Source organism: Triplophysa dalaica, chromosome 2, assembly GCF_015846415.1.
Source record: "Triplophysa dalaica isolate WHDGS20190420 chromosome 2, ASM1584641v1, whole genome shotgun sequence".
In the NCBI taxonomy this organism is placed as follows: domain Eukaryota; kingdom Metazoa; phylum Chordata; class Actinopteri; order Cypriniformes; family Nemacheilidae; genus Triplophysa; species Triplophysa dalaica.
In genome coordinates this window covers 8,229,544-8,254,142 of record NC_079543.1, presented here as the reverse complement: position 1 = coordinate 8,254,142, position 24,599 = coordinate 8,229,544, and the positions used below count along the sequence as shown (strand labels likewise).

At 37.4% G+C, this 24,599-nt stretch overlaps 1 protein-coding gene across 1 annotated transcript; it reads right to left on the bottom strand.

The window, feature by feature from the left end:
• Positions 1 to 1,668: 1,668 nt before the first annotated feature.
• On the bottom strand, positions 1,669 to 17,723 carry LOC130411578 (mucin-2-like). Its single transcript, XM_056736314.1, has 18 exons — positions 17,620 to 17,723; positions 16,493 to 16,542; positions 16,349 to 16,388; positions 5,408 to 15,701; positions 5,192 to 5,313; positions 5,048 to 5,109; positions 4,802 to 4,902; positions 4,637 to 4,700; positions 4,379 to 4,530; positions 4,142 to 4,263; positions 3,992 to 4,053; positions 3,500 to 3,600; positions 3,278 to 3,329; positions 3,016 to 3,188; positions 2,637 to 2,758; positions 2,483 to 2,541; positions 2,086 to 2,326; positions 1,669 to 1,913 (listed from the first exon to the last, which is right to left on the bottom strand). Exons 4-18 carry the CDS (start codon positions 14,700 to 14,702, stop codon positions 1,818 to 1,820), a joined length of 10,824 nt encoding a protein of 3,607 aa, XP_056592292.1. The 5' UTR covers positions 14,703 to 15,701; positions 16,349 to 16,388; positions 16,493 to 16,542; positions 17,620 to 17,723; the 3' UTR covers positions 1,669 to 1,817.
• Positions 17,724 to 24,599: the final 6,876 nt, after the last annotated feature.

The window sequence follows — 24,599 nt, the reverse complement described above, 5'->3', positions numbered from 1 at the left end:
TGGAAGGCCGGACGGGACCGGAGCGACAGGACTGGCTCGACGGTGTCTTGAAGGCCGCTGTCTCTGTCATGGTCACAGAGGATTTAATTAAAAAACGTTATAACATTTAATAATACGTGTTCACATTTAAATGGCATGGTTTTTTAATGTTTAAAAAAGATCTCTTAAACAAAGTAAGGCTTGAAAATATCAGAGCTTTTACATTTTTTTAAACGTTTTTATAATTAGTATTGTTTAGCTGAGCATTTACAACCTGAGTACTGCTGCTTTACATAAACTGTACTTCTATTTCTAATTTATTTTTCTATTATTCTTCTCTTTTTCTCACATTTTTAATCAATTTTATTGCTGTTTAATTCTTTCTTAATCTAATTTGTGATCTTAAATAATTAACATTTTATAGATCGTTTTATTTCTCTTTGTCAATCATTTTATGTAAAGCACTTTGAATTGCCCTTGTGTATAAAATGTGCTATATAAATAAACTTGCATTGCATTTCCTTGCCTAAGACGCACCTATTAACGAATTGTTCAAGGCAAATAGGAATTAGGGAATTCCAGACCTCAAATCCAGAAGTAAACGTTTTGCAGCACGAAATGACATGAACAAACTCTTTTTGTAAACTTTTTTAATATATTAAAATCTAATCGTTTTGGCTATCTTTAATATGCCCCGACGCCGCGTGATTGACAGGAAGGCATTTATTCTGGGACATAATATCCGAGGTCTGAGTTTACACATTCATGGCATAACAATTCGTGAAAACATCACCTCGAAAGGTGAACAGGACACACATGCGCAGTAACGAATGCTTGACTACATCACTTTAAGGCACATGCGCGCAAAAGCATGCATGACGCCAACGTGCATGACGTCACCGCACTACAGGCTGCGCCGAGGGGTATCTCAAAATGTGCTGAGGACAGGACCATATTCATCTGAAAGTGGCGGTATATTCCGTGACTTAAGTCTTAAAAAACAAGTGCTTATTTACATTTATAAAAAATTGTATTCAGTGTTTATTTGGTGACCCTAACGTCTTGTTTCCCCTGGGCAAATGTGTAAGAGGTGAGAATTTTAATACCTATTGCTTATCAGAAACATGTGGGAGAAGCCTAAGTAACAAAAGTCGGCACACCAGAGCTCCAAAAATATAAAGAAAACTTTATTATTTAAAAACTGTCATATGGTGCGTGATGTTGAGGACTAATATGACTTATAGATGACTCATAATTTCCGGCGGTTCTGAAGTGCCATTTTATGATATATAACATAACAATATAACATAACAACAGTAAACAAAATTATGCAAACACAATCTTTTATATTGTTACATCTAGTATTTTTATTGAAGTTATATATAGTTTAAACATGTTTTTAAATTGCAAATGAAGAATATTTGAACACATTTTCTTCACAAGGTAAATACAACTTTAAACAAAAAAGTGGCCCTTTTAAATTAAATATTAATTTGAAATTAATATTTTTTAAGAGAATATACATTTATACGTTGTTAAATTGGAAGAGTATAAATAAATACAAATAAATATTTGTCCATTCTATACTACAAAGACGGTCTGAGATGGTGTCACAGTATGTCTCTTTTATGGCGATCCTGTATGTCCAGCAATACAGGCACATTCAAATAAATAAATCGTAAAGCAAGCTCAGTTTGTTCATTTTAATATATTGAAAAACATTAAAATAGCTAATTTCCAGTTTTCAATTTATTTCCAATTTTTATATAATGATTTTTTATTGTTGAGTGCAATTTCCATTCTTGATTTTCCTGATTTGTCTCAATGTTTCAGATTTTTTAGAAGAGGCTGTGTCGTGTTGTAGACTGCACATTATATGACTGTCTCCTGTGCCAGCGTCGCCTTATTCGACCACAGCAGCCGCATAGCAAACACTAAAGAGAGAAATAGTGTGAGAGTCAATGTCTGGAATTTACGAAACATTTGCTCTGCAAACAATCATAAATCTTAAATTGTTGATTTAATTACAAGCAGAACACATCCCCTGCTATACTCAATTCATGCAATAACTAATGCACATTTTATCGTCAGCCATCTAATACTTACACATAGGAGAATCCAGCAAGGTATAAGCAAAATGGCTATAGCACAGGGTACAATTATAGCCACGACCCACGCTGCACTAGTGCTGTTGTTCACTAAAGTGGGGTAAAAGGTGGTTGCAGGTGCAGGAGTGGTAATGACTCCATTGATTTTGAGAAGTTCTTCAAGGAACTGGCTGGGTGCACCGATGTCACCTTCTCTGAAAACGTACTGCACATTAGCTCGAATCTCGGTTGAAGTACCCCTGTTTGAAGATTGAAATATATAAGATAAGATAAATATCTAAACAGGACTTTACGCCCTTATCGTCACAAGCTACATGTTCTTAAACTTTCGCACTAAAAAAGCAAAGATCCTAAGATACTTGCTTGATAAAATGTAAACAGTAGTCAGGACTTACTGAAAACTGGCTGGGAACTTGAATGTAGCTGCTTTGGGGTCATTTAGGATCTTGCTCAGCTGAAATGTAAGTACAGGTATATTAATATGTATAGGCTATTCCGATTATGAAAGATTTCAGGGCAAACAGTAAATGATCAGTCTGTCATACTTACCAATTCATTTATTTTGTCTTGTACAATTTCGTGGGTGTTGTTCCTGAATTCAAATTTTTCAGACATAGATACATTGCCGATTTCAAATCCAAAGGTTAAGGAATATTGATTCTCAGTAATTCCTTGAAACATAAACATAACAATATTTAGTGATGTGTTGTTTCACATGATTGTTCAACAAAGTCAAACAAAATGTCATTTAAGTTATCGTTTCATTAAAATTCTTTTGAATTTTCTCTTAAAAATCACTAAAGGTATACATGGATCTTTACACTGATCTGTATGCATGGTTTAATTCATTTGCGTTCAAAAGTTATAGTACAACAAGCAGGCTAAAATTGTATAAAACAGTTAAGTCTTAAAGGGAATGAAAACTTACTCTTATAGGTGATGTTCATAAAGCTGACAGGATCTTTCAGTGTTTGGACAGCTCGTCTGGTTCTCAGTTTTGCATCTAGAAGACTGTTTGCTATCTGTAGAACACTGTTCTCATTTGGAGCAGGGCCCAGTGTGAAAAACACCAGTTCAATGTAAATGATTGCAGTTCCAAGGCTGTAAAAATGGTAAAAAACTGAAATTTTAAACACAAAAAATGAAAGCAACTGTCTTTGATCTGACTGAACTTGAATAATTGGTCTTACACAATAGGTGGTAGAGTTGTGCTTGCCGGCAGAGTGTTGATAGTTGTTAAGCCTGGAACATTATAAAATGATATCGGATTACGGGTAATTAACGGAGGAGAATCATGCTTTCAATTTAAGTGTTTGTGTTTCTTAAGCAAGCTTTCATGTGACAAGATTCGGATGATACATAAATGTAGTCTCTTTCAGGATATTCAAGATTTTGGAATTCTCTAGACATACCAATAGGTAACTGAAGCAGATTTAGGAAGCTGACTGGTCGTATGGCATCTGCATCTTGGAAGGTGTAATCCATATTGCCATGAATTTGGTCTGATGTGCTCCTGTAGAAACAACAGACAAGATATTTGTAAATGCATCACTGTACATATGTGAAACAGTTTTTATTCAAACTTTTTGGGGTGGTTTCCTGGGCAGGGCTTGAGACTAGTCCCAGATTAATTTAAATGTTAGAGGTGTTTTAATCGAACACTATAAAATAAATCACCGTGATTGTTGTCTCAAGATGGACACCAGTAATGTTTTCTTGCAAGGTATGCTTTTATAAAATTACTTAAATATCCTATTTTAACTAAGGCTTAGTCCTGGTTTTAACTAATCCCTGTTCGGGAAACTGCCCTATGGGCTTTTTAAATTTCAATGGAAAATGTATTTTACGTGCAGGAAATCAAAGACTGAATATAATTCATGGACGGAAGTCGAAGGTCATCTTACGTGAAGTCTGAGGTCTTGGGTTGAAGAACCAAACTGGTAGGCTCATTCAGAAGAGTGTTCAGCTGTTAGTGAGAATAAAATCATTCATCAATGCCAGGGAAGATTTTCATTGGATATAATTCTTTGATTGGATGAATCGAGAATGCTTACCGCATTATTAGCAATATTTTGTACTTGACTGAACGTGTTGTTCCTTAGTTCTGGGATGACTGGAATGCTGATGTTACTCAGAGTAAATGTTATGACGAGCGCATAGGAGGTGTCCGAGATTTCTGTTTGAAAGATATATTTATTTTAATTTGTGCCACAGCCTGACATTCAGCACCGGTCCACACCTTTGTATCATGATGTAGAAATTGCTTTTTAATTGAAAATGCTGGCACTCACTTTCGTAGGTGAAATTCACCACTTTCACTGTTTCGTTGAGTTGAGATTCTCTTGAGTTCCTGAGAGTGGTGATGGCACTGAGCACCAGATCTTCACTGGGGACTGGAGATGAGTTGAACACCAGTCTGGTTGTCACCACTGCTGAACCAAATCTGCCAAAGGTATTACTTGCATTAAATACAGATCAGGGCTTGGGAGTAGAATATTGACTATATATGAATGGTCTTGACTTCTCATTAATAATATTCAATGCCTTACACTTGATTTAGAGATGTCACAGGGAACATGCTTGTTTTCACAGGAGACACTGTTGTTGTTGATCCTACAGTTAAAGTTAGATGGAAAAAATACCATTGAAATCATTTAGATGACGCAACTTTCTTTTCAAGATATTCATGGATCAGGTGATCAAAAATGACATACCAATAGGTAACCGAAGTAGATTTAGGAAGCTGACCGGTTGTATTGGATCTCCATCTTGGATGGTGTAATTTATCATGCCACTAATTTGGTCTGATGTGCTCCTGTAAGATAAACATACAAAAGTTTTCTAAAAGTTTTAATTAACGTGTGAAACAGTTGAGTTGTTTCACTTTCTTAGAATGTTTTCTTGCATGCAAGAGAACATTATGAAAAAACGTAATAGGCAGAAAACTAATATCATCTTACGTGAAGTCTGAGGTCTTGGGTTGAAGAACAGGACTGGTAGGCTCATTCAGAAGAGTGTTCAGCTGTTAGTGAGAATCATTCATCAATGCCAAGAACAATTTCATTGGACATAACTTTTTGTTTGGATTAATTACAAATGCTTACAGCTTTGTTGACAACATCCTGAACTTGCTTAAAAGTGTCATTTCTGAGCTCAGGGTTCTCTGGCATGCTGATGTTACTCATAGTAAATGTAAAGGTGACTGCATAGGTGGTTTCCGAGATTTCTGTTTGCATAAAAATGTTTTATGTTGCTTTATTCCTTAGCATGTTTAATACTTTGACATTTAAAATTCTTCAAAGTAGAATGATTAAACTTACTCTCATAGAGGACATTCACCAGCTTTACTGATTCATCAAGTTGTGACTGTCTGGATATGTTGAGAGTGTTGACAGCACTGATGACCAAACTTTCAATGGGGACCATAGATGAGCTTATAAATATCAGTTTGGTTTTTACTACAGCTGCAGAAGTCACATTTGTTGATGGTGAATTTGTTTTAAGTATGGTAGAAGCTTCTGGTTGCAAAGTCGAAGATGTTTGAAATGATGAGACACCTGCATTTGTCATAGTGTTCAAAGGTGTAGCACTGCTTGTTGGATTTTCAGTTTGCGTTTGTAATGGAGTGTTTGAGCCTGGAACTTTTGTTGAGGTTGAGGGAAATTCATTTGCTGTAGTTGTTGAGGATTGGGTTGCTAGAGAGAGGTTAGAGGTTGGAAATGGTGATGTCCCAGTGGAGGCTGTGGTTTTGTCTGTTAGAATTGCATGTGTTGTTTGAGGTACAACTGAGGTCTTGGCTAATATTGTGGTTGTAAAAGGTATTTTTGCTTGGTTTGAAGTTGTTTCTTGAGCTGCAGTTGTGGCTAAAGCTTTAGGTGTTACAATTGTAGTTGCAATCATTTCAACTGGGATTGTTGATACAGATAGTGTTGTAAGTGTTGTACGTAGTGTTATAGATGTCGTTGGACCTGATGTCATAGTATGTTTAGATCCAGTTGTAGATATTGGAGGTTTAGAAGGAGTGACTGCTGATGAAAAATATGGTGTTGTAGATTTAGCTGCAATTGTTGATGGCACTGTACTTGTTGTACTTGGTGTTTCAGATAATGCTGAAGCAGACCTAGTTAACACAGCACTGGTTGTCGCAATTGATGATTGTTGAACTATTGCTGTAGCTGTACCTGAAGCTTTAGTTGTGCCTGTTGCACCAGCAGTTATAGTTACTAAAGCTGTAGCAAGGGTTGATGGACAATTTGTGCTTTCTATGGTTACAAGGGTTGTTGTGGATGGACTTGTAGAAATAGTGGTATGTGCCACAGGTGCACTTGTAGTTTTTGAGGAAATTGCTATAATTTCTGTTTTCACAGCTGCTGTTGTGGGTGGAGTTGTACTTGATGCAGCAGTTGTGGTTATTGCATATGAAGTTGTTTCTTGAGTGGAAGGAGTTGTTGAGGAAAATGTCATGCTTTCTGTAGTCACAGCTGTTGTTGATGTTGTATGTGTGGGTGATGCATTTCTTGTTGTTATTTCGGGAGTAGTTGGAGTTGTTGAGGTAAATGTTGTACTTTCTGTGGTCAGACCTGGGGTTGTTGGTGAAGTTGTACTTATTGCTGCAGGTGAAGTTGTTGTTTCCAAAGTGGTTGGATTTGTTGAGGAAAATGTTGTGCTTGCTATAGCCACACCTGTTGTTGTGGGAGAAGTTTTACTTGTTGCTGCAGGTGAAGTTGTTGTTTCTGGAGTAGTTAGAGTTATTGAGGAAAATGTTGTGGTTTCTGTAGTCCCACCTGTTGTTGTGGGTAAAGTTGTACTTGTTGCTGCAAGTGAAGTTGTTTTTTCTGAATTGGTTGGAGTTGTTGAGGGAAATGTTGTTCTTTCTTTGGTCATAGCTGTTGTTGTGGGTGCAGATGAACTTGATGCTGTAGTTGTGGGTATTGCGGATAAAGGTGTTGTTTCCAAAGTGATTGGAGTTGTTGAGGTAAATGTTGTACTTTCTTTAGTCACACCTGTGGTTGTTGGAGAAGTTGTACTTGTTGCTGCAGGTGAAGTTGTTTTATCCAAAGTGGTTGGAGTTGTTGGGGAAAATGTTGTGCTTTCTGAAGTTACTGCTGTTGTTATGAGTGGAGTTGTATTTGAGGCTGAAGTTGTTGTTTCTGGAGTGGTAAGAGATGTTGAGAAAATGTTTGTGCTTTCTGTAGTTACTACTGTTGTTGTGGGTGCAGTTGTACTTGATGCTTCAGTTGTTGTTTCTGGAGTGGTAAGAGATGTTGAGAAAATTGTTGTGCCTTCCGTAACCATAGTTGTTGTTGTGGGTGGAATTGTACTTGATGCCAAAATTGTGTTTGTTGTTTCTGGTTTGGTTGGAGTTGTTGAGGACATTTTAGTGCTTTCTGTAGTTACTGCTGTTGTTCTGAGTGGAGTTGTACTTGATGCTGCAGTTGCGATTGTTGTTTCTGTAGTGGTAAGAGATGTTGAGAAAATTGTTGTGCCTTCTGTAACCATAGCTGTTGTTGTATGTGGAATTGTATTTGATGCCAAAATTGTGCTTGTTGTTTCTGGAGTGGTTGGAGTTGTTGAGGACATTTTAGTGCTTTCTGTAGTTACTGCTGTTATTGTGAGTGGAGTTGTACTTGATGCTGCAGTTGTGGTTGTTGTTTCTGGAGTGGTAAGAGATGTTGAGAAAATTGTTGGGCTTGCTGTAGTTCCTGCTGTTGTTGAGGGTGAAGTTTTACTTGATGCTGCAGTTGTGGTTGTTGTTTCTGGAGTGGTAAGAGATGTTGAGGAAATTGTTGTGCTTTCTGTAGTTACTACTGTTGTTGTGGGTGCAGTTGTACTTGATGCTGCAGTTGTTGTTTCTGGAGTGATAAGAGATGTTGAGAAAATGTTTGTGCTTTCTGTAGTTACTGCTGTTGTTGTGAGTGGAGTTGTACTTGACGCTGCAGTTGCGATTGTTGTTTCTGTAGTGGTAAGAGATGTTGAGAAAATTGTTGTGCCTTCTGTAACCATAGCTGATGTTGTGGGTGGAATTGTACTTGATGCCAAAATTGTGGTTGTTGTCTCTGGTGTGGTTGGAGTTGTTGAGGACATTTTAGTGCTTTCTGTAGTTACAGCTGTTCTTGTCAGTTGAGTTGTACTTGATGCTGCAGTTGTTGTTTCAGGAGTGGAAGGAGATGTTGAGAAAATGTTTGTGCTTTCTGTAGTTACTGATGTTGTTATGGGTGGAGTTGTACTTGATGCTGCAGTTGGGGTCGCTGTTTCTGGAGAGGTAAGAGATGTTGAGAAAATTGTTGTGCTTTCTGTAGTTACTGCTGTTGTTATGGGTGGAGTTGTACTTGATGCTGCAGTTGCGGTTGTTGTTTCTGGAGTGGTAAGAGATGTTGAAAAAATTGTTGTGCCTTCCGTAACCATAGGTGTTGTAGTGGGTGGAGTTGTACTTGATGCTGCAGTTGCGGTTGTTGTTTCTGGAGCAGTAAGAGATGTTGAGAAAATTGTTGTGCCTTCCGTAACCATAGGTGTTGTTGTGGGTGGAGTTGTACTTGATGCTGCAGTTGCGGTTGTTGTTTCTGGAGTTGTAAGAGATGTTGAAAAAATTGTTGTGCTTTCTGTAACCACAGCTGTTGTTGTGGGTTGATTTGTACTTGATGCCAAAATAGTGGTTGTTTCTGGAGTGGTTGGAGTTGTAGAGGACATTTTAGTGCTTTCTGTAGTTACAGCTGTTGTTGTGAGTGGAGTTATTCTTGATGCTGCAGTTGTTGTTTCTGGAGTGGTAAGAGATGTTGAGAAAATGTTTGTGCTTTCTGTAGTTACTGATGTTGTTATGGGTGCAGTTGTACTTGATGTTGCAGTTGCGGTTGTTGTTTCTGGAGTGGTAAGAGATGTTGAGAAAATTGTTGTGCTTTCTGTAGTTACTGCTGTTGTTATGGGTGAAGTTGTACTTGATGCTGCAGTTGTGGTTGTTGTTTCTGGAGCAGTAAGAGATGTTGAGTAAATTGTTGTGCCTTCCGTAACCATAGGTGTTGTTGTGGGTGGAGTTGTACTTGATGCTGCAGTTGCGGTTGTTGTTTCTGGAGTGGTAAGAGATGTTGAAAAAATTGTTGTGCCTTCCGTAACCATAGGTGTTGTAGTGGGTGGAGTTGTACTTGATGCTGCAGTTGCGGTTGTTGTTTCTGGAGCAGTAAGAGATGTTGAGAAAATTGTTGTGCCTTCCGTAACCATAGTTGTTGTTGTGGGTGGAGTTGTACTTGATGCTGCAGTTGCGGTTGTTGTTTCTGGAGTGGTAAGAGATGTTGAAAAAATTGTTGTGCTTTCTGTAACCACAGCTGTTGTTGTGGGTTGATTTGTACTTGATGCCAAAATAGTGGTTGTTTCTGGAGTGGTTGGAGTTGTATAGGACATTTTAGTGCTTTCTGTAGTTACAGCTGTTTTTGTGAGTGGAGTTATTCTTGATGCTGCAGTTGTTGTTTCTGGAGTGGTAAGAGATGTTGAGAAAATGTTTGTGATTTCTGTAGTTACTGATGTTGTTATGGGTGCAGTTGTACTTGATGTTGCAGTTGCGGTTGTTGTTTCTGGAGTGGTAAGAGATGTTGAGGAAATTGTTGTGCCTTCTGTAACCACAGCTGTTGTTGTGGGTGGAATTGTACTTGATGCCAAAATTGTGCTTGTTGTTTCTGGAGTGGTTGGAGTTGCTGCAGACATTTTAGTGCTTTCTGTAGTTACAGCTGTTGTTTTGAGTGGAGTTGTACTCGATGCTGGGGTTGTTGTTTCTGGAGTGGTAAGAGATGTTGACAAAATGTTTGTGCTTTCTGTAGTTACTGATGTTGTTATGGGTGCAGTTGTACTTGATGTTGCAGTTGTTGTTTCTGGAGGGGTAAGAGATGTTGAGAAAATTGTTGTGCCTTCTGTAACCACAGCTAGTGTTGTGGGTGGAATTGTACTTGATGCCAAAATCGTGATTGTTGTTTCTGGAGTGGCAAGAGATGTTGAGAAAATTGTTGTGCCTTCTGTAACCACAGCTGTTGTTCTGGGTGGAATTGTACTTGATGCCAAAATTGTGGTTGTTGTTTCTGGAGTGGTTGGAGTTGTTGAGGACATTTTAATGCTTTCTGTAGTTACTGCTGTTGTTGTGAGTGGAGTTGTACTTGATGCCAAAATTGTGGTTGTTGTTTCTGGAGTGGTTGGAGTTGTTGCGGACATTTTAGTGCTTTCTGTAACTACATCTGTTGTTTTGAGTGGAGTTGTACTTGATGCTGCAGTTGTGGTTGTTGTTTCTGGAGTGGCAAGAGATGTTGAGAAAATTGTTGTGCCTTCTGTAACCACAGCTGTTGTTGTGGGTGGAATTGTACTTGATGCCAAAATTGTGCTTGTTGTTTCTGCAGTGGCTAGAGTTGCTGCAGACATTTTAGGGCTTTCTGTAGTTACAGCTGTTGTTTTGAGTGGAGTTGTACTTGATGCTGGGGTTGTTGTTTCTGGAGTGGTAAGAGATGTTGACAAAATGTTTGTGCTTTCTGTAGTTACTGCTGTTGTTATGGGTGCAGTTGTACTTGATGCTGCAGTTGTTGTTTCTGGAGGGGTAAGAGATGTTGAGAAAATTGTTGTGCCTTCCGTAACCATAGGTGTTGTTGTGGGTGGAGTTGTACTTGATGCTGCAGTTGCGGTTGTTGTTTCTGGAGTGGTAAGAGATGTTGAGAAAATGTTTGTGCTTTCTGTAGTTACTGATGTTGTTATGGGTGCAGTTGTACTAGACGTTGCAGTTGCAGTTGTTGTTTCTGGAGTGGTAAGAGATGTTGAGGAAATTGTTGTGCCTTCTGTAACCACAGCTGTTGTTGTGGGTGGAATTGTACTTGATGCCAAAATTGTGCTTGTTGTTTCTGGAGTGGTTGGAGTTGTAGAGGACATTTTAATGCTTTCTGTAGTTACTGCTGTTGTTATGGGTGAAGTTGTACTTGATGCTGCAGTTGTGGTTGTTGTTTCTGGAGCAGTAAGAGATGTTGAGAAAATTGTTGTGCTTTCTGTAGTTACTGATGTTGTTATGGGTGCAGTTGTACTTGATGTTGCAGTTGTTGTTTCTGGAGTGGCAAGAGATGTTGAGAAAATTGTTGTGCCTTCTGTAACCACAGCTGTTGTTCTGGGTGGGATTGTACTTGATGCCAAAATTGTGGTTGTTGTTTCTGGAGTGGTTGGAGTTGTTGAGGACATTTTAATGCTTTCTGTAGTTACTGCTGTTGTTGTGAGTGGAGTTGTCCTTGATGCCAAAATTGTGGTTGTTGTTACTGGAGTGGTTGGAGTTGTTGCGGACATTTTAGTGCTTTCTGTAACTACATCTGTTGTTTTGAGTGGAGTTGTACTTGATGCTGCAGTTGTGGTTGTTGTTTCTGGAGTGGCAAGAGATGTTGAGAAAATTGTTGTGCCTTCTGTAACCACAGCTGTTGTTGTGGGTGGAATTGTACTTGATGCCAAAATTGTGCTTGTTGTTTCTGGAGTGGCAAGAGATGTTGAGAAAATTGTTGTGCCTTCTGTAACCACAGCTGTTGTTGTGGGTGGAGTTGTACTTGATGCTGCAGTTGCGGTTGTTGTTTCTGGAGTGGTAAGAGATGTTGAAAAAATTGTTGTGCTTTCTGTAACCACAGCTGTTGTTGTGGGTTGATTTGTACTTGATGCCAAAATAGTGGTTGTTTCTGGAGTGGTTGGAGTTGTAGAGGACATTTTAGTGCTTTCTGTAGTGACAGCTGTTGTTGTGAGTGGAGTTATTCTTGATGCTGCAGTTGTTGTTTCTGGAGTGGTAAGAGATGTTGAGAAAATGTTTGTGCTTTCTGTAGTTACTGATGTTGTTATGGGTGCAGTTGTACTTGATGTTGCAGTTGCGGTTGTTGTTTCTGGAGTGGTAAGAGATGTTGAGGAAATTGTTGTGCCTTCTGTAATCACAGCTGTTGTTGTGGGTGGAATTGTACTTGATGCCAAAATTGTGCTTGTTGTTTCTGGAGTGGTTGGAGTTGCTGCAGACATTTTAGTGCTTTCTGTAGTTACAGCTGTTGTTTTGAGTGGAGTTGTACTTGATGCTGGGGTTGTTGTTTCTGGAGTGGTAAGAGATGTTGACAAAATGTTTGTGCTTTCTGTAGTTACTGATGTTGTTATGGGTGCAGTTGTACTTGATGTTGCAGTTGTTGTTTCTGGAGGGGTAAGAGATGTTGAGAAAATTGTTGTGCCTTCTGTAACCACAGCTAGTGTTGTGGGTGGAATTGTACTTGATGCCAAGATTGTGATTGTTGTTTCTGGAGTGGCAAGAGATGTTGAGAAAATTGTTGTGCCTTCTGTAACCACAGCTGTTGTTCTGGGTGGAATTGTACTTGATGCTGCAGTTGTGGTTGTTGTTTCTGGAGCAGTAAGAGATGTTGAGAAAATTGTTGTGCCTTCCGTAACCATAGGTGTTGTTGTGGGTGGAGTTGTACTTGATGCTGCAGTTGCGGTTGTTGTTTCTGGAGTGGTAAGAGATGTTGAAAAAATTGTTGTGCCTTCCGTAACCATAGGTGTTGTAGTGGGTGGAGTTGTACTTGATGCTGCAGTTGCGGTTGTTGTTTCTGGAGCAGTAAGAGATGTTGAGAAAATTGTTGTGCCTTCTGTAACCATAGGTGTTGTTGTGGGTGGAGTTGTACTTGATGCTGCAGTTGCGGTTGTTGTTTCTGGAGTGGTAAGAGATGTTGAGAAAATGTTTGTGCTTTCTGTAGTTACTGATGTTGTTATGGGTGCAGTTGTACTTGACGTTGCAGTTGCAGTTGTTGTTTCTGGAGTGGTAAGAGATGTTGAGGAAATTGTTGTGCCTTCTGTAACCACAGCTGTTGTTGTGGGTGGAATTGTACTTGATGCCAAAATTGTGCTTGTTGTTTCTGGAGTGGTTGGAGTTGTAGAGGACATTTTAATGCTTTCTGTAGTTACTGCTGTTGTTATGGGTGAAGTTGTACTTGATGCTGCAGTTGTGGTTGTTGTTTCTGGAGCAGTAAGAGATGTTGAGAAAATTGTTGTGCTTTCTGTAGTTACTGATGTTGTTATGGGTGCAGTTGTACTTGATGTTGCAGTTGTTGTTTCTGGAGTGGCAAGAGATGTTGAGAAAATTGTTGTGCCTTCTGTAACCACAGCTGTTGTTCTGGGTGGAATTGTACTTGATGCCAAAATTGTGGTTGTTGTTTCTGGAGTGGTTGGAGTTGTTGAGGACATTTTAATGCTTTCTGTAGTTACTGCTGTTGTTGTGAGTGGAGTTGTCCTTGATGCCAAAATTGTGGTTGTTGTTTCTGGAGTGGTTGGAGTTGTTGCGGACATTTTAGTGCTTTCTGTAACTACATCTGTTGTTTTGAGTGGAGTTGTACTTGATGCTGCAGTTGTGGTTGTTGTTTCTGGAGTGGCAAGAGATGTTGAGAAAACTGTTGTGCCTTCTGTAACCACAGCTGTTGTTGTGGGTGGAATTGTACTTGATGCCAAAATTGTGCTTGTTGTTTCTGGAGTGGCAAGAGATGTTGAGAAAATTGTTGTGCCTTCTGTAACCACAGCTGTTGTTGTGGGTGGAGTTGTACTTGATGCTGCAGTTGCGGTTGTTGTTTCTGGAGTGGTAAGAGATGTTGAAAAAATTGTTGTGCTTTCTGTAACCACAGCTGTTGTTGTGGGTTGATTTGTACTTGATGCCAAAATAGTGGTTGTTTCTCGAGTGGTTGGAGTTGTAGAGGACATTTTAGTGCTTTCTGTAGTTACAGCTGTTGTTGTGAGTGGAGTTATTCTTGATGCTGCAGTTGTTGTTTCTGGAGTGGTAAGAGATGTTGAGGAAATTGTTGTGCCTTCTGTAACCACAGCTGTTGTTGTGGGTGGAATTGTACTTGATGCCAAAATTGTGCTTGTTGTTTCTGGAGTGGTTGGAGTTGCTGCAGACATTTTAGTGCTTTCTGTAGTTACAGCTGGTGTTTTGAGTGGAGTTGTACTTGATGCTGGGGTTGTTGTTTCTGGAGTGGTAAGAGATGTTGACAAAATGTTTGTGCTTTCTGTAGTTACTGCTGTTGTTATGGGTGCAGTTGTACTTGATGCTGCAGTTTTTGTTTCTGGAGGGGTAAGAGATGTTGAGAAAATTGTTGTGCCTTCTTTAACCACAGCTGTTGTTGTGGGTGGAATTGTACTTGATGCCAAAATTGTGGTTGTTGTTTCTGGAGTGGCAAGAGATGTTGAGAAAATTGTTGTGCCTTCTGTAACCACAGCTGTTGTTGTGGGTGGAATTGTACTTGATGCCAAAATTGTGGTTGTTGTTTCTGGAGTGGTTGGAGTTGTTGAGGACATTTTAATGCTTTCTGTAGTTACTGCTGTTGTTGTGAGTGGAGTTGTACTTGATGCCAAAATTGTGGTTGTTTTTTCTGGAGTGGTTGGAGTTGTTGCGGACATTTTAGTGCTTTCTGTAACTACATCTGTTGTTTTGAGTGGAGTTGTACTTGATGCTGCAGTTGTGGTTGTTGTTTCTGGAGTGATAAGAGATGTTGAAAAAATTGTTGTGCTTTCTCTAGTTACTGCTGTTGTTATGGGTTGAATAGTACTTGATGCTGCAGTTGTGGTTGTTGTTTCTTGAGTGGTTGCAGTTGTTGAGGAAATCATTGTGCTCTCTGTAGTTACTGCTGTTGTTTTGGGTGGAATTTTACTTGACACTGCAGCTGTGTTTGTTGTCTCTGGAGTGGTTGTTGTTGAAATAATTGTTGTGCTTTCTGTAGTTGTTGTTGTTGTTGTGGGTGGTGTTGCACTTGATGCTGCAGTTGTTTCCAGAGTGGTAAGAGATGTTGAGGGAATTGTTTTGCTTTCTCTAGTCACAGTTGTTGGTGGAATTGTACTTGATGCCCCAGTTGTGGTCGTTGTTTCTGGAGTGGTTTGAGTTGTTGAGGAAATTGATGTGCTTTCTGTAGTCACAGTTGTTGTTGTGGGTGGAGTTGTGCTTGATGCCCCAGTTGTGGTAGTTGTTTCAGGAGTGGTTAGAGTTGTTGAGGAAATCGTAGTGCTTTCTTTATTTACAGCTTTTGTTGTGGATGGAGTTGTAATTGATGCCCCAGCTGTGGTTATTGTTTCTGGAGCGGTTAGAGTTGTTGAGAAATCGTTGTGCTTTCTGAAGTCACAGCTGTTGTCGTAGGTTGCGTTGTACTCGATGCTGTTGTTGTGGTTGGTGCAGCTGAAGTTGTTATGTCTGGAGTGGTTGTAGTTATTGAGGAAATCGTTGTGCTTTCTTTAGTCAAAGCTGTTGTTGTAGGTGGCATTGTACTTGATGCCGCAGATGTGGTTGTTGTGCTGTTTGTAGTTACAGCTGTTGTTGTAGGTGGAGTTGTACTTGATGCTGTAGTTTTGGTTGTTGTTTCTGGAGTGGTTAGAGATGTTGAGGAAATTGTTGTGCTTTCTGTAGACAGAGATGTTTTTGTAGGTGGCGTTGTTCTTAAAGCCGCAGTTGTGGTTTGTGTGGTTGAGGTTGTTGTTTCTGTTGGGGTTAGAGTTGATGAGGAAATCGTTGTGCTTTCTGTAGTCACTGCTGTTGTTTTGGGTGGAGTTGTACTTGATGCTGCAGTTGTAGTTGTTGTTTCTGGAGTGGCTGCAGTTGTTGAGATAATTGTTGTGCTATTAGAGTAAAAGTGAAAGTTACCAATTTGTGACCCAAACCAGTGAGTAGTGAACACACGCACAGCAAGTCGTGAATACACGTACACGTTGTGTCAACAGAGAGAATTAATGTTTTTATGTGTTATATATCTAACTGTCCCCATTCAGAAATTTGAGAATCTCTGTGTACAGAGCATTTTTGTAGTAAACATCATACATCAAAACTGTTATTTTTTATTTTCATAAAGTAGTCAGCATTAGTTTGGCCTAGTATGTCCAAAAATGTACCCTTGCTATTTCGTCAAAGTACAACCCAGTGGTTGTACAGTAATACATTTTTTATAAAATATTTGTAACAAAATAAATATATTTGAACAATGTATATGTTTATCCACATTACTACTTTCAAACATAAAAACCCGACCAAATTCATAAAAATAATTTCAGTCAAGTGTCTTTTTAAACTTTTGAATAGTAGGATATGTGGACAAATACCCTACTTAAGCCATACAGTATTTAAACATACATTCTGCTTTTAGTGACAGGATGTTCTTCAGAAATATGAATTTGTCATATATTAACTATATGAAATAACAAAAATATTGTTACTATAGGTTTGATTGGCATGATTGAGAATACTAAGAATAGTTTTTAAATCTACTTACTTTGATGCAGTTGGCGATAGAACTGTGCACCACAAGCACACTGTCAAAGGAAACACCATGCTTAGTAACTGTTTATTATAGTTGAACAATTTTTGTATTACTGAAAAAATCCCCATGAATATATTCTTAATTGTGTATACTTACATAATGAGAGTAAAATTCTCCTTCTGCCATCATGCTTTGAAAGACAAAAACTAGTAAAAGAAAATACATTCCGTTATTTTCATTTTTCCGACCAACAAAATCTTGCAAAATATTCCTGATGGAGACAAAGATTAGCAATTTAAAACCTGTATAAAAACAAAATGATAGACTAACAATTTTCTGATTATCAGCAAGACTATGGGCCATATCATTAGTAACAATTCTATCATAGAAAATACTTAATTCAAATGACAGTAGAAGAATTTTCGCACTCAATGCAACTATGAAAACTACGGCAGGGTGGAACACTCCTTTTAAAATATATATTTATATAACTGCGATTAACTGGCTATGAAATTTGCCTGTAATGTCTTGTAAATCCAGTCCAATCACTAGCACAGACTGCAGAGTATTGTTTAAAAACATAAAAAAACACTTAAGCCTATTGGATAATAACAATAATAATGCTATAAAGTTTGTTTATACAGCTCATACAGTTTATTTTGTGTCATTTGGTCTTGAACAATGAGAATGATCCGTTGAGACAAATAGACTTATAACAAGACTTAAATAGTAAATAGATAAATATGAAAAAACATACAGATCTCTACATATGTTTGATTGTCTTTTTATAAGGTTTTATAAGTTGCTTCTAAAGTTTATATTTTTTAATAATTATGTTTGCTTGCTTTGAAAATAGATTTGATGCCGATTGTTTATTAGCCTATTGCCTATTGATTGTCAGCATCAAGTACAACACAACCCACAACAACAACAAAGACTACAGAAAGCACAACGATTATTTCAACAACAACCACTCCAGAGCCTATCTAATTTAATTAACTTCTTGCTTGTAAAACAACCAGTTTAAAGGCAGTTTCACTGCCTTTAAACTGTAGCCTCTTATTTAAGAAACACTTTTTCTAATAAATACAGCAGTGTAATGTAATTTAAAACGTGACATTAATTATTGCTTGTTCATTCGATGTATGAATGCAAATAATAAATTGTTGAATAAAGTTGCCTATCAGTGTAGCAAAAGAAATGGTTAATTATTTATTATAAAACTCAACAATTTGCTATTTCTCTTAGATATTTCTAAATTCATTATTAATTCAGGAACTTACCTTTTCATCCTCTTCAGAGTCATAACCATGTACAGCAAAATATATAATATTCCTTGCAATACGATGTGCGTCGTGTTCAGCTCAGACGTTAACTGACTAACAGGTGCTACATTTGGCCAGTCATATATGTAACGTGTGTTGACGTTTGTATGGTGTGGTGACGTGTGGAATTTAGTGTGGAATCTCTGCATCGCGCTATACAGCATCAGATTGACGGTGATGTTTCCTTTTAACAATAAAGGGAGTTAGTGCTGATTAGTGCTAAAATGAATGTTAGGAATTTGTCTCGGTAATGACAGATCATATTTCCAAATATAAATAAATATTACTTTGTATACAGAGAGAAAGAGGTCTGCATATGATATTTTTATATTTAGTTGAAACTAATAAAAACCAACTAATCAGAGAGAGAGAGAGAGTGAGAGAGAGAGAGAGAGAGAGAGAGAGAGAGAGAAAATACTTTTAATTAAACATACAGAATTTAAATATAAAACATTTAACACATACACATGTGACAAACACAATTAATTTATTACTAATAAAAAATAATAAACAATAACAATTCTATCTAACACCTGGACTAATAAAAAAATAATAAAACAATAACAATAACAACTAACACCTGGACTATGGCAACCTTAACTGAAATAAACAGGATTATTTTAAAATAGCCTCAATATTAATATTTTCATGCTTTATTATGTCCTTTATTGGCATCCCTGATCCACCTTATTCCAGTCTGCATAGGCTTCTTTTTTATTAAACCTTGTCATGGAAATCACCTGTTGACATCTGCCAAGAAAATCAGTCTAAAGCACATTATAATGTGGAGTTTACGTGTATTTCAGAATCGTTAATTTATTGCTAAACACCTGTTCAATCATATTTCATAGGTCACATGATTTGATTTCTGGTGGGCCCAAGTAAGGGAACATTTAAAAAAATATATACAAAGTCAAATCTCTTAACAGTTATTGATTACAACTATCTCTCTCTCGCTCTTTCTCTCTGGCTCTCACCTGCTCTCTCTTTCCTAACTTTTAAGATGGATTGTTGAGTGGTTTGTGCACATTCCGAACATGTAGTACTCAAGCGCAAACAAAGAACCAGTCACATACTTCATGAGTACAAAATCTTCCTCTTTCGCAATATTGTTGAACATGCTTTCCTCTATAGGGTGTGGAAAGTTGCATACAAATATTCACAAACACACGCACAGACTCTTATCACATCTCTCTTTCTCTCTAATTGACAGACGCACAGACACACCTTCATTACTATCATGTCGAACAATGCATCCCTGTCTCAACTGACATCCTTAATTTGGACAATTTTCCCATGTACCCCCAAATTTGATTGGACCTCAAAAAGTAACAGAGAGCAAGTTTCCATTCGACGTCCTAAACAGTTTATTGCTGCAAAGTATGGTGTAGGGTCAATATATTGTCTTAATTAGTTACGTAAAAGTAGTGTCATAGGGCTGTTAAAGGTGTAATTTACCTAGAAGCTATATAAAATGGTTTAGACCATTAGATCTAAATCTTTTAAACCACATAGACCCAATATAATGTTAAGATGAATGACAAAATAATAAATATAGACAGAGATACTGCACTCATTCCATATCTGTACACCTGACTATTTAAAAAAAAACCTGATCTTCAGGCTTTTGTGTTTAGTCTACACCCACACCCTTTTATTTTAGTTTGTTTTGAAGGAATGAGCCACGATACCTGGGGCCTGTACCATGAGGCCTATTTAGGTGACTAGGTAAAAATTGATTTTAGAGATAACATTTGCTGGCTTTCCCTTACACTCACATAAAATAACATTTATTTATATTCCATTCTTTTATTGTACTACAAACAGTATGTATTTTGTTTGCATTACATTTTTTACATTCTTTTTGTGGTGCAAAACATCTAGGAAAACGTTCAGTTTCACTGTGTTGAAAACATTTTTTTCTTTTGCCACTAAAGAAACCTTCTATTAAACAACTACAGTAAGATACAGACAAAACCATTACCAAGTGATATCACATATCTTTTAACACAGCTATTTAATCTTTTTTTATCAAGTTACACTTAGAATTCACCTAAATAATGTATTATACAGTTTAGGCCTACATTTTAAAATGTGTAAGACGTTTTTAATACTTTAATTCCCTAATGCATCTGTGTTGTGTCAGTGCTTTAAGGAAGATAAAGTAAATGGGGAACAGTACAAAACCCTTTAAATTAATTAAATATGTGACTTAATTTCAAACTTCAATACAATCTTCTCTTCATTGTTCTATGACAGGACTGTTTGATAGCCTGTTGGTGGGAGACAGGGGTTCCCACGTATGCCAGAGGTTTTTGCTATCCTGATCAAAAAAACACCTCCACATGCAGGGATGGGCAGTATTTCAAATACATGTATTTAAAATACGTATTTGAAATACAAAATAGTATTTTGTATTTTGTATTTTAAAGCCTTTGGAAAAATCTAATGTAATTTGTATTTAAATACATTTAAGATGAGTATTTTTGTATTTTCAAAATACTCAAAATACTTTGAGCCAGTCAACCTTTTTATTAGGGGGTTTTCGTGCATCAACCAACATAATTCAGGCCAGACACGCCCTTCCCCCAGCAATCATGCACGTGAGCTTCAGCTGTAGATACAACCCAGCATTGGATCTGCGACTTTTCTAGAATAATGTGAGGATTTCATGGTCAATTTTATTTGTGTTTAAAATATTAACGTTACTGCGTGTTAGGTATGGGTGATGTCATGACAACATCAACATGTCGTAGATTCGTAGCGATTATATAAATTGATTTAACTTTTTTTAAATAGTTTATAGAGCTATTGGGGTAAGTAAATATTTGTGTTTACCTTTTAGTGGGCAGGAATAATTGGAACATGAGAGTGGAAAAAGAAACAAGTGTGAATGAATAATTGTGATTTGTTATTAAAAGGAAAGGAAATTCTAATTCTCACTTTTTGTGCACTCCGAGACGGAGAGTCACGTGTGACGCGGTAAGCGTTGGAATAAGCGCACAGTTGCCGCTTTGTCTTGTAGTTTTCTGCAGTTGAAGCCTTGTTTATACTTTACAATTCACATAAATACTCCGCGAAACTGTTTACTGCGCGCACTCCTCATTAAACCGACGAGGCTTTTATGCTTGACGTCCTCTCCGTTGTATAAATCTGTGAAACGACGGGCAGCGACTCTGATAAATTCTTCTCCAAATCATCAAAAAGGAGCGATGAGAGAAAGTCATTTGTTTGCCGAATAATTTGTGAAACACTCCTCTCGTGATTAATGGATTTCTTCACATATAAATTGATTAGATTTTGGGTCATTTTTAGGTCATTATGTGAAAAAGGTTTTGAGTACACTTCTTAAACCCTCAGTAAAACCCAGTTAACTTCAAATTGTGACATTATAACAAAACATATCAATATATGATAACATTAAACACTAAATTGAAAAATACTGTCTTATACATTTTTAAATGCATTATTTTCTTTTAATTAACGATTGTATTAAACAAAATAATCTCCATCAGTTTAGTGTATTGATTGTGTGCATCTGTGATGACACTGATGAATGATACACAACACAAAATCTTTATCTTTCAGTAGAAAAAAAACAACTTTGGGCGAATAATGCCAAATTCTAATTTTATTTATTTTTTATTTTAGACAAAATTTCTATTTTTGTTACTGAGTTCGAAGTTATGATGGTGATAAAACATAATAAAATAAAAACATTTATAAAGTGTCTTTTTTTGTAGATGCGTATTTCCTACCGGGCAGGGGAAGGGAAGCGGTAAATAAAATGAAAACGAAAGTTTCTTAGCAGTTAAACACATCATGCTTTTGGCATTTAGAATAGGCCCAGAAAGATTTCAGCCTAATAGGGGTACCTGCACTGAATCACCAATTTCACATGTATTTTGAGTATTTTCAAAATACAAAATACTGTATTTGTATTTAAATACATTTTTCCACACAGTATTTTGTATTTGTATTTAAATACACTTTTCCACTCAGTATTTCGTATTTGTATTTTAAATACATTTACATGTATTTATGCCCATCCCTGTCCACATGCCCCTCAGTCAAACCAGAGTCAGGATTGAGATGACCATCAGATTTTTAAATGTACACTTCAAGTGACAACTAAATTCACACACTTCCGCACATTTTTTTAGCCTTCTTTATTTAGAATCAGCTTCCCTAGTGTGTTTTGTTCACATTTCTTCTGTAAACTATGGAGGTAGACACTGTAAGGCTGGTGCCAAGGTGCCCACACCAAAAGGGCACCACATCCTGAGAAACAGAACTTTATCCAATACAATGGAGAGTTTGTGTCTCCATCTCAGACAGCATACAACAATGAATGATTATTACCAACTCACACCTTTACATCTGTTCTGTTCTACCCCTCTCCTCTTCCTCTCCAACCGAACTCAGAGCACTTCAAAGCTCACCCATTAACTGGATATGACAAATACCATATCTCAGTTGTGCGCGTCTAAGACTTGTAGACTTATCTTTGAGGATTTAATGTTTTGTTTTCGTATTCTCTGAATTGAATTGTAATTGGCAAGAAACATTTACCTGACTAATAAATTGTCATATTTGAAATTGTTCCGCAGTATTCTGAATTTATAATCACGTTTTTATATTATGTATTCAGTATAAGAATTATATTGTATCCTGTAACAATCCCCGCTCTGGTAAGTAACGGACTAGAATCCGGTTAAGGTGGCAAAGACATACCAGCTGAGAATTTTAGTGATCCAGCTAACAACTTGGCATTTGTTTAAGTGTACTTAGATCTTAGAGGCTGTTAATGTGAATTTTCATTTAGAACAACACAAGCGTTGTCTGACCAATTATTTTTTTCAGCTAAATATAAGTGAATTTGCGCTTTTCAAACGGCTGTTACTTTTGAAACCAGTTATGTAAACATTGTACTTGGCACAAGTCATTCACTCATCACACTCATTGCATTCCATGCGTTACACTAAGACTCTGCCCATTACAGTGGCGGCCGTCTTGAAAAGTACAGTTTTGCTCTATTTCGTTTACATCCTATAAATTGTGACCAATTGTCACGAAAATCGTCTGAGATGAACTTTGTACTGAGCCACATAGACATGATGCTCTGGAATGGAGATTTTTGCGGTTGCTTAAAAGTTACGACTTCGCAAACTTTACAAAGTTGACCGGAAAATGTATTGGAGGCTATAACTCGGCCAATGTTCGATTCATTGATACAACACTTGTTATGTGTCAACTACACCTCATTCTGGGGGTCCTTGCCAAAAATTGGGAACAAACCCACCAATGAGACGAGAGATTTGAAAAATTGCTATTTTTGCTCGTAACTTTTGAAATTTGATTTCACTCACCGAGATCTCGGTATCTGCGGATTCTTCATGTCATGTCAGATCATACGATTACGATTTTGTAAAGATTGGATGATCGGCCTGTCAGCCATTTGGAATTTTGTCATAAATTGCGATATCTTTTGAACCGTATGATATATCAGCACCAAAATTGACACACCTCACCAATCTATAGTCCCAGACGTACCCTGGAAGTTTCAAGACAGCGCCACCCAGTGTTCATGAGATATTACTCTTATATATGTGTTTTGTATTACCCTTGAACACTGCTAAGACAAAACCGCCAACTGACTGGCACACCTGAGAAATTATAAGTCTCGGGTGGCTGATTCCAACTTAGTGTTTCACATTAACACATTTAAATTTGCAAATATGTGCATAAATAGTGCAAGTATGTCAACAAACAAAATGTAATGTCACTTTAGTAATGAAATAAAATAGAGTGCGATGTATTTTGTGCAACTTCAAGTGGTTTTATAAAACATGTAAATGTATTATAAATGTTCAAAATGACATTATTTCATTGTCACTTCTGACATCTGTCATCAATACCTGCGTTTGTGAGATATTACTCTTTTATATATTTGTATTATCCTTGAACGCTGCTGGGTGAAGCTGTGACCCTACACTCTTGACAGAGGAACGATGCCACAACCGATAGTGATATAAAAAGTTTAATGCAAAAAACAAGGCAAAATCCAAAAGTGTAATCCACGGTGTAACAGATGACATGGAAAAACCGGTAGCAATGGCACAAAGAACTGACTAGGAATATAAACAGCCTACAATGGGTCGAGACTAGATGGTATAACATACAACTAGACCTGAAAAAAGAACACAAGAGAAGGCTGGGTATATATACAGTCCAGGTGATGAAGTTCAGGTGCAATTATGACGGGTGCAAAGGATGATGGGTTATGTAGTTTGGTAATGTCAAAAGTCCGTTGAAAGAGAACGGGTACATCTGGGATGCGATGATGATGGAGAGGGCATGGCTGACCAGTGAGAGGAGTTTGTTTCAGAAGCAAGCCAACTGAGTGGTGCACCTTCTAGATTTGAAAGTCTCGTGTGCAAGAGTTCGCTGGTACAAACCCTGTGTTGTGCATTTATTCATTTCAGTTTGCAAGAATGTGCACAAATACGGCACAAGTAGGCCAAAAAACGAAACGTAATGTCATTTTAGTAATGAAATAAAATAAAATAAAGTGTGATGTATGTAGTGCAACTTAAAGCGGTTTACAATACATGTAAATACATATGAACAGAAACAAGCTAAGCCATCTTGCTGTCCTTTTAAACCTTGTAGCCATCTCCATATTTTTTTTTTTTTTAAATAAATGTTTTATTAATCATAATTATCTCTTTCACTTTCACTAACCAATAAAAACGATTAAAAGGTGCTTGTCAATAGGTTTTTTAATCATTTAAAAAGTAGGCGTACAGTGTTTTTTACGTATGCTGAAAAACAGCGAAATTGGTCATTTGCGGCATCGGTAGGACAGTGACGATATAGGCATCATTTTATTGTTTGCATTCATTTATTCATATTTTCAGTAGGCTACACATCTCTCT